The following is a 14,777-nucleotide window of genomic DNA, read 5'->3' on the forward strand; positions in this document are numbered from 1 at the left end:
ATTAATCTTACAGGGTATATACATATGAGAGCAGAGGAGAGAAAACAAACCTGGCATTTCAAGCACTGCACCCCAAAACCCTTCATCCCCATCAATTCAACAGTCCAATCTCAGGAGGAAAGCTAAAAGTGTTCATCTACCTGGGGCAGCATCTCAGGCTTGTGTGGTCAACCCCATGCTGCTGCCCTGTGAGAAAGAAAGTGTCCTCAGAGCCAGCACTGACTGGCTGAGCACAGTCCTTACTTACCCTGTGCCCAAAAGGGAATTCCCTGCAGCATCAGCTGTTGGTGACCACATCATACTGGGAGGGAACTGGAGCCTCAGTGGAAAGCGGGCACTTTGGAGAATGTTATTGAGCTATTTCTCCTCATCTACTACCTGATCCAAAAGGGAAACATTGACTGGGAGTTAGAAGCAGAGACTGGTCAAACTGTTCTTCCCCATAGTGCAGCCAAGCAGGGTTGTGGGGAACCTGTCCCACCAGCCGAAACCTCTATCCCAGCAGGGCTGTGCAAACAGTGGACTCACCACAGCAACCTGCCACTGCCCCTTTCCACAAAAGCACCACAGGCTTTCAGAGAAGCTCAGAATCAGCTTTCACTAGTTCTGCACATGGGTCCACAGCTCCTCCTGAGCTAAGTACCTGTTTGGGAGACTGGTGGGACAGTGGTAGGCAAAGAAAGTTCTCCCAAATGATTAAAGATTAGTTTTGGTTTTTTTCTCCTTTTACCTATCTCCCATTTTCTCTCCTCTTCTGGCTGCCGCATACAGGTAGCAGATTTTTCAGACATAATGTTTTATTTGCTGTTTTGGCATACTAATGTATTCACGTTTCCAGCCCATTTCACTGCTAACAAATCCTTATGTGGGCAGGAATAACTGTGTAATCAGAGAACAATACTTTTAAGAGTCAGGATGGGACAGTTTAAAACCATAGGAAATAAAATCATGACTCAATGCCTGAAAGCTATGGGATTGACAGAAAACACAGAATGCCATGTTCAGTGTACTACCTTTTTCATGTGCAGACTCCCCACACCAGAAACTTTGCCTAAACATGGAGTTCTTGGGTGTCTATTTGAAACAAGCAGAGAACACCAGGTAACTCAGGCAAGCAACCAAACTAACCCTGTCCCCCTAACCATACAGGACATGTTTCAGCTCTATTTCCCATGCAGGGCTCTAAAACCTGTTCAAGAATATTTTAATTGCCCTTTGTAATTTCCAACCATAAATGGCATCCCTATAGTGGAGAGGGAAAGTTAAAGCATAATCTACAGGTCTGTCTAAGGCCTTACACTGATTTGCTTTCTGTTGTCAGCTTCACATTTCAGGAAAGCATTTTGATAAGTAACAAGTATATAATGGATAATAAAGTATTTTCTGCAAAACCTTAAAGCTTTCTTAGGCAATGTTTTGATCAAAGCACCCAGGTAGAAAGTTGGGTTCTGTGTCCTGATTCATGGAACTGGGCCATTAGATACGAAAAAGTGTAAAATTTACAGGAACTCTGAGATCTGACAACAGAGAATTGTTTCAGTGCCTGCAGCCCCCTTGCTGGCTCTTCTTGTCTTTCAGCTGAGATTCTAAAGGCTTTAGAGGTGGGTGAATGTTGCCCTTCAGCAGCACTTGAAGGGCTGACAATGTTTTCAAGAAACAAAAGCAAATGATACTACCCTGTGCCAGAGGGAAAAACAAGGTCAATCATGCTATGCAAATCAGCTCTCTGTTGGAGAGAAAAATCAAAACAGAGGAACCTGCTACCCTCATGGTACAGACTGAACATGAATAATCAAAACCTAATTCCTGCTTGATTTTATCACCAGGGAGGATGAAAGAGAATATATGGGTGCAAAAATGCTTAGATGAATAGAGCAGTGACTTTAGAAACCTCTCAGTGATTGAAAAAGAAACTTGTCACTATAAAGCCCTGCATTTTCAAACTAACAGTGTATCACATGCAGCTGAGGACCTCTGAGGAACTGGCATCTAAACAGCTTTTTGCTGGCACGTATGTAAGAAGCATTCTGGCTCTGAATACTGCTCCTAACATTTTCTTGGGTTATTTCGTTTCAGTTCTTGACAGAAACCCATACATGAAAGGAAATACTCCACTGCTGAAAATTCACCTGTAATATCTCACATCAGGTGAATAGTACTTGCGTATTTCTACATATTTAATTCATTTACTTAAGGGCTTGGTTACAACTTACCAGCCCATCTGTCAAAACAAGATTCACTTTAACTCTGAAGCAATACTTATTGCAGATCTTGCAGAAATCCACACCTCACACATTCAAAAATCCCACTTCAAGTCCCTTGGCCTAGGAGAATAACAAGAGCAGCAACAGGCACCACCCCAAGTAAGGCTAAAACCTGAGATATCACCACGAGAAGCTCTAAATGGTTGCAAGGCAGAAGGAAAGCTATGCAGACAGGAATGAAAATGTGAAACCCACTAGGATACAGAGAAGAACCACATAGCTTATTATAGAAATGCCAAATGCCTGAAAAACATTTCAAATCATAAGCAAATATTTACTTGAAGATTCTATTCAATGTCCTAATTAACGGAGTAAAAACAATTTTATCTTCAGTGCTTATTGAAAGAATAGACACAACGCTCATTTTCAATTCAAATTTTACTCCCAATTGCACAAAGGTTGAAAAGATTTTTTCAAATTTTGAAAACCAGCATAATAATTTTGGTTTCATATATAAAACAGGGAAACCCAAAGAATACAGAGTTGTGTGACTGACAGGTTCCAACATTCAGCATTAAAGTTTTCCCAACTTTATCTCATACATTGATTATTTTCTACATTATCTGCTTCTCAAATTATAACTCTGTACAATACCCACAGACATCAAAGGTTAAAATATTTTGAGAAAATACTATGTTATGGGAGGTTCCAATGCTAGTACAGATTACAGTACAAATTAATGACAAGTCAGAGCATAGCTAAGAGTTTATTCAGAAGCTTTTACTTTCGGTTCTTATATCACAAAAGACATGTTCAATGTTTACAACAAGGATTAGAAACTGAGATGTTTTTATTTCTACTATTATAAAAGTAACATAGGAGACCGTTCTAAGCCATCTTCAAAATGCAGACCAATTTTTTTTTTTTGTATATAAACTGTACACAAAAAACAAGGCACTATACATTTTTGGATAATAAAGTATAAAGGTTGATTCGCATAGTTTCTCAAGAAATCCATGCTATAAATACAAATGCTTTGTTCAGTTTAGCACCTGAAGCAGCACTGAGAACAATTCATTAACTATTGCAAAGAGAAACTTTTCAGAATGCAAAGGAGATACATATTGGTGGTATAGCTAATTCAGTACAAGCAACTGCCATCAGCTACTTTTCTGTAGTTTTGACATGGAAGTCTTGAAAGTGAATACATATTGCATTGTTAAATACATACTTGTTCTATGTGTTTATATAAATATAAATTCTTTGTAATCCACAAACTAACAAAATAACACTTTACAAAGAGAACTTCTTTAAAAACAAAAATGGCAAGTATTGGATATAGCCAAAGGACACCTGCAGCAGTAGCTCAAGAAAACTACTGTTTAAGTGCATAGGAGAATGGAGCTTAAAAACATTACCTTTAAGAGTCAAAACTGAATTCCATTTTCAAAGAGTTCTCTTGGCCTTTTATTATAATATTACACACCTCCAGATAGGTAGTCACTAATAACTTCGGATTATTTTTATTTGCTCTGTAAATGGGTACAATTCTTCTAAAGGACACAGAAAGTGAGAATGGACATCCCTTTAGTGCTCACTTCCACAAACACAGCTTAGAAAAGTCCTTTTGCCTTTTTCAGGTTAACTTGCTTCCACGATGGCAGTGCATTGTACTCCTCTCTTGTCATCTCTAATGCAACCTGCATTTAAAATGAAAGGATGTACTATTAGCAAAAACAACTGATGAGTAGCACAACCAGCAAATTACTTTCTTGCATGGTTAGGCATAGATGCACAGAGTAACAGTGCACCTATTCTCTCCTTACCTCAAAGTCCTCATCTGAAAGGTAAATTTCAAGCTTCAGTGGATCAACTCCCTCAGGCAGAGGCCTAGCTAAGAGATCTGCTAATGGATACACTGTTTTACACAGCTTGGCCAGCACGTCCTCTACAAGTATTATCTGATTAGAAACCTCAGCGTCCTGAAAGGAGAAAACAGAGAACAGGATCACAATGCTGAAAGCATCAGCTGTGCCCATGGCCATCTGCAGCTGGCATGGGATAACATGCCCTGCCTGAGCACAAAGCTCTATGTCCAGGTGTGCACACAGGCCAACACATCTGCCCTACAACAATTTCACAGCTAAAACAGGTCTGCACTTAGCAGAAGGACATCCTGTACACGCAGAATCTCAGTTTAAGGCTGAAATCTGTTTTTAGTCATGAAGCCAGCATTTTCTGCTGAGGATATCTGCAGAAGACTTACAAAACAGAAAATGTCATTTGTGTTGAGATGCCCTTTGACTTAAAGAGTTAAAGCAGCCACATGTAATTTGGCTGTGACTCTGAATCCCAGGTGAGGAAATCAGTAACAAAGCCCTTGGACCCAGCTGATCCTTTGAAAGGTGCTTTGTTCCCCTGCATTTCAAATCTGGGGAACAGACCAGGACTGCACATTGCTGCATGACTGAAACAGCTATTCTGTTAAGCTCAAAGTCCAGCACATCTCTTTCTGAGAGATGATTCAGGTAACGCTTTCCTTCTGTTTTAGCAAAAAAAAGAATATGAGAAGTTACATGAAAAATAAAAAAGCAATGCCTCTGATAGACACATTCCCAGTCAGAATTTAGCTGTGGTTGCAGACTCCTGAACTGTGTTTTCTAAGTTTATCCTCTGGATCTTGGGGCTTGACAGTGTAAACAATTCTGTAATTGTTACTGACAACACAAGGCACAATTACTAGCAATAGGAAATGGATTATGCAATGAAAAGATTTACCATTTCTGTGATCTCTGCGATGTCTTCCCTGTGCTCCCAACTTGGGAACATATTAGTGAATGTCAGAGGCTCTAGGCCAGCATGAATTAGATAGGATTTGGGGGGCTTCTTTACATTTTTTCCTAAAAACAGTCAAAATACAAAAAAAAGGATGGAGAAATTACAAAAGGTACAGTATTTTGCAATCTCACCCACTATTCAAAGTTACCTCCTAAGGGTATTTAATTTTTCCTGAAAAGCTGAAGCAGCTTAAGGCAGAAAGAATAAAGTCTCCAGAATTTCTTTTTAATTAATATGGAACCTTTTAACATGTTTTTCAGTATTTTTACACCCGTCTTTTACTGTATCTGACTGCAAAGATTAAAACATATATGCTGAAAATCCCCAACAGCTACTTCTAACCCAAATCCATTCTTATCTTACAAAAGCAGACTTAGAATAGAGTAAGCAGAGTGTGATGGTCTGAAATTAGCCAAATTCAGGTAAATGAAACCTTCTGGTATGCTCAGCAGAAGTGTCCTGCCAAGAACCAACTAAGCTTAAGCTTGGAGGCTTAAGTGAGAATGTTTAAACTGTTAACTTGTGATTCTGAGGTGTAACACAATAAATAAAGCCTTTCCACTGAGAGCAGAGTCAGTAGAATATCTTGGCAATTTGGGAACAACGCTGTTACTAGACAAATGGTTTGCTAAGAAAGAGTGGGGATTGTATCTTCAAATGAACTGATGTTTATTGATAACATTGAGGGAGCACCTTTCAGCTCAGGACAGAAGGCATGGACAGGTGTGACACACTCAGAGCAGGCACAGCAGTCTGTTACCTTTGCAGTACCGCAGCACCGTCTCCATGGCGCATTTCCTGTCTGTAGCCCACCTGATTCGAGCTGATCCAGTGATTTTGTTCTCCACAGGCCACCAGCCTTGCCACAGGTACACTTCATGGTGATTGTCAACAAGGAAGAGTGCTACACAGTCAGAAAATAACAAATCCATCATTAGCCACTTACTAGTTTTTGTAATCCCCTGAAGAACCCCAGTCTTATGTGCTTGCCAGCATCACAACAGGATCATTTCACATCTTACCAATTCCTTTGTTAATTATCCAGCTAAACTTCAGCTGGACTTTGATTCTCTGATATAAGCAATGTATTTTTACAGCAAGTTTCTGGCATACATACATACACTTGATTATTTCTCAGCATCTTCATCATGGAAAAATTACTGTTACTGCTTAGTACTGTATAAGCATCACATGCACACATTTGCCTGTGATATATCAAGTTAGAAGTGCTTACAATTACTAAGACATTGCCCAATGCAGGATACAGTCATCTGTTTTCTTGTTACTTAAGTATTTTAAAGCACATACCTGGCTGTGGGGCAGTGTAAAGATCCTCTTGCAAGAATGGCATGGAATTGATGACAGCAGGGTCTCTTGAAGGGTAAACATACTCAGTGGCTGAGAATTCTCCTGATGAACTACTGAGGCTGAACAGGCGGGGTGTGAAATTAAACTTTCCAGGATCTTTAAAGAACAAAAATTAAGAAGAGTCACAACAAAAAATGTTAAGACTTAATTGTAAAAACCAACAATTCACTTTAAAAATGACTGTAAATTTCCTGGGTTTTGAATAATCAGGAAAGAACACAAGACGTCTTGAGGGACTAGCAACAGCTGTAAAAAGTCGAGCTGAGGGGCTGGCTGCCATCAGTCTGAATCTGATCCTGGTTAGTTACTATCAGCCATTGCATGACCCGCTGTTCTGCAGCTTAAGTGAGGCAAGCCCATCGCAGAGTTAGCTGACAAATTTTCCACTTGGTAAATCAATTCCCCTGCTACCTTTGTTGGCAGTTTCAAAGCAAAGGCTGGATGGGAATGTGAGCAGAACTGCCTCTTAAATCCCTTCAGAAGAGAAGCAAAATATATTTGTAACAGTGTTAACTATTGCTATGTGCTGCCTGAATACAGAGGGGCAGCAGAAGCAGGGGAGAACAAAATGAAACACTTGGTTTTTCCAGTACTTTCCTTCTAGAAGTATTAAGTAAGATTTTTGGAAGCATTTCTCTGAAGAACTCAACTACCAAAAAATTCTTCAAAAACTTTACATTAAGTCTGACGACACCGTAGACGAGTAGAGTAAAATGTGAGTGCCAAATCCAGGAAGGCAGATCTACCTTGCAACATGCAGTCATAGGCCTTCCGATCTCTCCTCCCCAAAGCGTCCCAGAATCCCAGGGGCTCTGACCCTTCATCACATTCATGAATCGTCACCTTGCTGCTGCTGTGCAGCCCTGCCTCCAGTGGACACCTATAACACACAAAGAAAGAGTGGACTCATATTGTTCCTGCCCCAAACACAACAAACACAAACCTGCTGGCCACCCGCATTAGTGGACCCCAAAAGTACCCTATAGGCTTGTTGCACACTTCAGGCCAACACAAGCACTTTGAAAAAATTATCCAAAAACAAGACAGGGAATTTCAACAGCTAATCTTGTAGCATTTGGATCCCATTCCCAGAGTGAAAGGGATGCTCACAGGAGTTCTCAGTAGGGATTGTCACTGCCTGCTTTTGTAATGGCTGCTGTCCTCCTTGCATGCTTTCCCAAGTTAATTTCCCCTTCCTTACTCACAAGGCTGGATTCTAATCCTCCTATCAAATGCCCTTTAATTTGCTATTCAGATGTTTAACATCTCACTCAAAATGGAAAATGACTTTGTTTTTATTGTAATTAGTACAGTAGGAAGAATGTGGGTGCCCAGTCCCTGGAAGGGTTCAAGGCCAGGTTGCATGGGGCTTTGAGCTATCTGGTCTAGTGGAAGGTATCTCTGCCCATGGCAGGGCGATTGGAGTTAGGTGATTTTTAAGGTCCCTTCCAACCATTTTATGAGTTTATTAATAAATGCATTTGACCTCCAGTGAAAGCAATTACAGGATATGAGTTTTCTCCACTCCACCAAACCAACCAACCTTCACTCCTCCTCTTGACAAGGCATGCACACGCTGCATCTGTACTTAGAAGACAACTTTATTTATTTCAAATTTTCTTTGCGTAAGACTACTTCAAGTAAATTGGTAGTCTGTATAATCATCTCCAAAACATAGATCAGACACTCACTGTTCTTTTATTTTATTGGCTGCTGTTCTTCCTACATCCTTGGTGTGAGCCTGTGCTTTGCAGCCATGCCACAGGTAGATGAGAGCTTTGTTGATATTGAGGACAATCATGGATGTCCTGGAACGCAGGCTGCTGCAGTGACATGCTACTTCAAGTAAGTTTCCTTCATTGGGAACTTCTCCTCGCACACAATAAAGCCTCCAATCACCTGGAGCAGACAGGAACAGAGCAGCACTATTATAAAATCACATGGGACTGAAAATTAAAAACCTCTGCTCTGGAACAGTTGTTCTCATACTGGATGAATTTCACCTACTGCATGCCTACATTGTGACAGAATGAACTAGCTAAGCACCGGGTTTGGCTAAAATTACTTCAGAAACCCTGTGCAGAAAGATGCCTTCTAAAACCTTGCTACAAGAGCACAAGTACTGAGAGCTTAAGAGCTTAACAGAGCAGAAGAGTCAAGTTCTGCTGTTTCATATGGTGAAGAAGGGAAACAAACACAGTATTCCTCCTATTCAGCTCCTCTTCCCCTCTGCACCTTAGGAACATAAGGTCACCGTCAAGTGAAAACTGAAGCATCTCCAAGCTACACTTCCACTGAAATTCTCCTTCTGCATTCAAGGAATATGTTACAAAAAGCAATGATTGGTAATAAAAGCTTAGAGCTTTCTTTGGAGCAGAAGAACTACTCATAAAGACACTCTTCTTCCCCAGACTGTGTAGAAAAGAACACACTTTAAAGCAAATGGGCACTTGGCTTAAGTAAAATCAAACTAAAAAAAATTATATGTGCATCAATACAATCAAGTCAACATGCTCTAGGGTGACAAAATCCATTCCCTGCTCAAAGAAGAAAAAGGCTACCTTGAAACAAAGCATTGCAAAGCTGTCTCAAGAGTTTCATGGCATTCATTTTTCTTTTCTACAGAGTAGGGTAGTTGAGACTGAATACAAAGCTCTCCACAACAGCTAAAAAAGGATTTGGGGGCAGAAACTCTTAGCTAACAATAATTTACTTTGTGCATTTTCTTCTTCCTCTTCCCTTCTTCCAGCATGCACAATCATTCCTCCTTGGAAACACTGTAAGAAGCATGGTGGCTCCTTCCCTTGAAGCACTTGTACCTGGAAATTGAAAGCACCACTCTTCATTAAAAAAATAAAGGAACTATACAGACTCAGGAAAACTGGTCTCCATGGATTATTAAAAATTATATAGTTATGGCCACCCACAAAGATGGCTTTCCTTCTACTTTACAACTGCTGACTATTGTTTAAATTACCATATATCAGCATGCAATGGGTTCCATATGTGGCCTGCATATTAAAAGACTCTAGCTGGAATCCAACAACTGAGTTTCAGAGGATAATAGAATACCAAATGAACTTTAATTTAAATTGGTTTAAACTCACCATTTTTTGAATTTTATGAATATTTACAAAACCTGTCCATCTTGACCAATGTTCACCGAAACCATTATGGAGACAACATAGGAACTGAAGTAGGTTCAAAATTTGCTATAAAACTGGTTTCTGTGATAACATGCATGTTCTTTGTTCACTAAACATTGCATAAGGAGTATGAAACTGATATAGCCAATTCCTAAATCAGCTATGTTGCAGAGACTCTCACACTCTTGATCAAGGGCCCTTCTATTTCTCTCCTCTATGAAGTCCTGTCTTGCTGGTCATTTCTATGCTGCTGTTAAAAAACTAATTAAAGCAGGATCAAGGTAGAGAAACTAACTTTAAACCATCCATCTTGCATGCTGGTAACAGTGAAGCCATAGCAAAGCCCAAGTCTGCCTAAAGACAAAGCAAATTAGCCTGTCCTCTCAGCTTCAAACTGCATTTGCTAGAATGTCTGCAAACAATGCAATTAAGATGTAATTACAGAGTAAGCAAATTCAAAATTTCCGAAGTATTTTTTTGCCTTGGCCTGCAAAAAGTGCTTCTCCTTAGCACTAGGAAGACAGTCCTGCTATCTGAACATGCACTTGAAAGGATGGCATGAATCTGTGCAATTATGCTTCATCTATTCCTGCAGGGAAGGCAGAAAAGACCTTCTCCTTCAGCCTTTTTCAGAAATATCCTTAGAAGCAGTATTTGGAAATGACAATCCATAAAGGAGCTTGCGTGTCTCTGGCAATTGGAATAATGTCAAAAGTAATTCTGAGGTCTGACTATGTGTAATGGCAAGAACACGTTTACAGAAAGGGAGGAGGCAAAGATGATTCTTGTTTACTGTTCATGGCTACCCAGACAGGCAGATCTTACCAGGCTGGCCATCTAGGAAGCTCACCTGTGCTCCTCTCTCTTCATCAAGTTCCACTGTCATGAGTGCTGATGTTCCTTTCTCACTCACTGTGGAGTGCCTTCCTTGCCAAAAGAAATACACACATTTCTCTTTTCCAACAGCCCGTACTTGTTGCTCTCCTTTTTGTCTGCTTCCAACTGTGAAACAGAGAGCACATGCTGAAGAAAATATTCTGGCTATAGGTTTAAACAGCACATGGTTTCATCTCATCTGCCAGCTCAGCACTATCCCATCCAGAACAGGAAAGAAAAAATGTGCAATTGGAGGAACATTAAGTCTCCAAGCCAGAGTGTTCCCATGCAGAGCTGGCATTGTCTCCTCAGGTGGATGTAAGCCCACAGGCAGAGATGCCTGTGTTGGCTGGAGAAAGAGATGTAGAAAGACCTGTTACTATCTGGAGAAACATAACTGACAGCATTTGAGCCAATTTGCATGTGAAATGGCATGTCCAGTAATGTTAGCAGAAGAGTGCATTATGGCTGATTTTCCACATTACACACTGTTCTTTGGCAGCAGGAGAGGAGCTGCTTTCTTTTTCTCCTTAAGAGTCGGCATTTACTTGTTATGATAAGCAAATAATGTTTACAGCAAGTGAAATTCACAACACAACCACTTACAAAATATTGCAGTCTTTACAGTGAATAGAGAATAAACAGTTAGAATGAAATCAAAGATTTTAAAAAACCCAAGAGTTTTAAAACAGATTTGAAAAAAACATGTTAAAACATCTGCCTTGATTCCAGCAGTACTGAGCAGCATCCAAGTGAAACACTTAGGAGAAAGCATCCTGTTTTTTTCAAGTTGAGAATACTCAAAACACTACTTACTTTAAAATTTATGGGTTTCATTCTTATCTGTACATTCAGCCCATAAAAGTACTGCCTCCTACATAAAAATTTATTTTGTTTTGGAGTGATGGAATATGTTTTCATCCATTTGGATTAGAAGTCTGTTTACAGTTCAGTACTAGTGTTACCCACTTCTCCCAAGACTTACAAGCTTTCGTATTTTTCTTGGATTTGCCAGTATCTGATCTCAATGATCCTGACTAAGACCTACCTACATTTTTTTGGCTAAAAGCCTGAAGCTGTATAACTGTTATGTGCTTTCAACTGACTTTAATAAACTCTATTTGGAACAATCAGTTTTAGACTATTTGTTTTTAACTTACCACAAAAACCACCTATTCTTAATTTAGTGCCAGAAGGGAGAGTTCCAGTGGGCTTATTGAGCTGACTGGTTCTCAGGCTTTGCCTGCTGCTCTCAAGCTCTTTGTCAGAAAGAACACTGCTGAGCTCAAATCCAGATCAAAGGGTTTCCAGCAACAGCAGAAGGGATAGCAAGGGCAATGAGCTGGCAAGAGCTTTTCCTGTCATTGTTACTGATCTCCATAACTAGCAAAGGTTTTTCTTGTTGCTAAGCCTACCTCTTCTGCGAGACATTCAGACCACTGCCATTAGTCCAGCTGCCTAACTATTTTGGTGTTAAGCTATGGGCTTAATGAACCGTCCTGTGAACATGTACACCACCAATGGTGGGTAAAAGCAGAGATGGAAGCATTACATCTGGTGTACCAAAAATAACTACAACTTCTTTATTTTCTACTGCTTTCTTTTAAACAAAATACTAAACTTTACATTTTAATGACCTAGAAAGGCGAAATTAGCATCCCTAACCTTTCAAACTGTCTCACATCCATGGAAATCTAGGTCTGGATGCCACCACTAACAGCAGAGTTTCAGCTGCATTTCTGCATGTTTCAGCAGGATGAAATGGAATTGTTCACTAACCTGTAGTGCTCACCATGTACTTCCACTTCACCACATATGTGTCTCCCTCGTGGAACTGCCCTATGCTTTGCTTAGGCAGTCTACTATAGTCGAATTCCAGGATATGCCAGACATCCACAGAGGCAGTGATAATTTCAAACTGCCTTCCATCTTCTCCTTCTACCAGTCCATAACCCCGGCCAATATTCATTCCATCCAAGACTGTGCCCACAGTTGTTTGAGGCACAGCTACCATTAGCATGACATCATATGGTTTAGAGTCAGATCTGGATTCTTCCTGTCAGAAAACACAGAGAAGGGATTTCTTTGAGCACAGCATTTTTTTCTCCTTGCCCCACAGTTCCAGTCAAACATTTTGACTTCTGCATATTTCAGTACTTTAGTATCTTGTCATCATTTGAAGCCCTGTCAGAGCCACCTCAGCAGTATTCATTGAGCTGCCTGGCTCATATATTAATAGTAGTAGTAGTAGTAATAATAATAATAATAAAATATAATATATAAACAACACATAAGATATAGTTATATTGTAATCTATAAATAACAATAATATAAAACAACTCTGTGGGTTCACTGTAGGAGGTGATGTTCTGACCCTAGGTCAAAGCCCACAAGATAAAAAATGCCCTCTTGATCCTTGAGCACGAGCTTCCCTGGCTACCATCCCAACTAAGCCATCTAGTTTGAAATACCTAGCATGCTTATTATATGCACCTTCTGGTGAAGGGATTCACTAGAATTCTTCTCATTGAGTTTCTTCAGTTCTGTCCAATCAAGAAATTTTTCTTTGAACAGTATTGTTTCGTTATGTTCTGTGAGTCTGCCAAATACAGCCCAGTCTGGGCGTCCTTGTCCCTTTCTGTGCAAGGGAAGAAAAGATACAGAATCAAAATAAACACTGTGAAAAGAGGGCAAGAAAACTATGTATCTGCAATGAGACTAATTTGAGTTACAATACCTGGGTATGAGGGGATTGCATTCTCCGGGGTCCAGAGGATTTATATCACAATTGGAGTAGTCAAAGGTGCCATTCCACAAGTGTTTTGCCAGCTGGAATGCCACTTTTCTTTGTGCTAAAGTAACTTCTTTTCCATGCCATACATATACTTCACTGCCAAAATCAAACACCAGCACCTAAAATCAAAACCAAACAACAAAAAAAATCGACCTACTATTAGGTTAGGTGATACCCTGATCCTCCAGTTTCCTTGTGCTGAACAGAAACTCCTCCAAATATGAGTTTCTGCAGTGACAGTAACAAGGAGCACTGCAATGCAAGTAAGGACAGGCCAGTGGTCTGCATTGTGATGTCCAGTTTTTGACGATGACTGGAAGCAAGCAGGGGGAATGCTCTGAGGTACATTAGGTGGCTGAAGTCACTAGCAGATTAGAGAGCTCTTACTGCTAAAAATCTGGTTCTTTTGAATGAATGATAGCTGTCCAGTTTCAGCAGCTTTCTCTGACATTTAGACCTATGCCTTGTCCTACAGCCAGGGAAGGCTAACAGAACTTACAATATAGGCAAAAAGGCAGTGACTTCAATACTTTCAAGAAAATGCATCATGTCCTCATTTTAGAAACCTGAAATGGTTGTTGGAAAAGTCAGCTAGGGATAGAAATAAAAGCAGGTTTTATTTTGTTTTGTTTTTCCAAAGTGCTACTTGTTTTGTGCTTCATGACTCTGGGGTAAGGCACTGTTGACAGAAAATATTTACACTTCCTAAAATTGTATTTTACTTTGAAGATAATGTGAATAATAATTTCTTGAGACCTTGCAGCACACTCTAGACGGCAAAGTGTGCAGAAACCTTTCAGAAACACAGAGGACACAGTTTTCAGCGATCCTCTCCACAAGCATTTGCAGTTACTGCAAGGCGTTACCAGTTGCATGTTCCTGCACTTACCACAGGAACAGTTAGTGGCACAATACCTCTTTTGGTTGTAGCAGGGTACATTTTGGCACCTTTCCCCAGTAGTCATCCTCAGGAATGAGTTTATCCTCTACGAGGCGGTAAATGCAATTTGTTTCTATTATTGCGGCTTCGTACATTTCGTCTTCTTCAGGACTTCCAGCAGCTTAAGGGAAAGATTGTTAAAAATAACAACAAAAAAAAATTAACTCCATCTATCTTTACTAAAGAGAACCAACTCTACTATTTTATTGTGGTAGAGCATCAGATACTGTAACTATAACAATGCTTACACTGGTAATTTGTCTGTCCACCAAGGAGTTTCCAGAAGTCTTTGGCTGCGTGGGTATGGGTATTTATTCCTTCTTCTATAGTCTGTATATAAGAAGCTCTACAGCCAAGTTCCCTCTTTGTCTGAATTAAAGTTGCAAGTTCTGAAGCCTAAGAGATTAACAGTTATCTGAACAGGATTGCTTAAGTCTTTGGAATACTTGTGCAATATTCTTGCTCAGTGAGAAGGCAAATGAGATATAATACAGCAAATAGCATAAGAAATTGTTATTATTTATTGCACTAAATAAATAGACACTAGAAAAAAATTTTACATAAATGCATTCATTCTTTCATTTGCCTTAAAGCAAGACTGATCTCAGTGG

General features: G+C 39.9%; 1 protein-coding gene across 16 annotated transcripts in view; it reads right to left on the bottom strand.

The window, feature by feature from the left end:
- Positions 1-2,956: 2,956 nt before the first annotated feature.
- SVIL (supervillin) overlaps positions 2,957-14,777 on the bottom strand; it is a 133,773-nt gene continuing 121,952 nt past the window's right edge. For all 16 annotated transcript variants that reach the window (XM_030971343.1, XM_030971339.1, XM_030971338.1 and 13 more), the window contains 14 exons: positions 14,415-14,562; positions 14,142-14,287; positions 13,170-13,345; positions 12,926-13,070; positions 12,212-12,488; positions 10,407-10,558; positions 9,124-9,229; positions 8,102-8,309; positions 7,157-7,290; positions 6,351-6,506; positions 5,803-5,946; positions 4,983-5,104; positions 4,031-4,186; positions 2,957-3,904 (listed from right to left, as the gene is read on the bottom strand). In XM_030971343.1, coding sequence (XP_030827203.1) covers positions 3,818-3,904; positions 4,031-4,186; positions 4,983-5,104; positions 5,803-5,946; positions 6,351-6,506; positions 7,157-7,290; positions 8,102-8,309; positions 9,124-9,229; positions 10,407-10,558; positions 12,212-12,488; positions 12,926-13,070; positions 13,170-13,345; positions 14,142-14,287; positions 14,415-14,562 — 2,157 coding nt within the window. In that variant the 3' untranslated portion in view covers positions 2,957-3,817. The remainder of the gene's footprint in view (positions 3,905-4,030; positions 4,187-4,982; positions 5,105-5,802; positions 5,947-6,350; positions 6,507-7,156; positions 7,291-8,101; positions 8,310-9,123; positions 9,230-10,406; positions 10,559-12,211; positions 12,489-12,925; positions 13,071-13,169; positions 13,346-14,141; positions 14,288-14,414; positions 14,563-14,777) is intronic.

This window comes from Camarhynchus parvulus, chromosome 2, assembly GCF_901933205.1.
Source record: "Camarhynchus parvulus chromosome 2, STF_HiC, whole genome shotgun sequence".
NCBI lineage: Eukaryota > Metazoa > Chordata > Aves > Passeriformes > Thraupidae > Camarhynchus > Camarhynchus parvulus.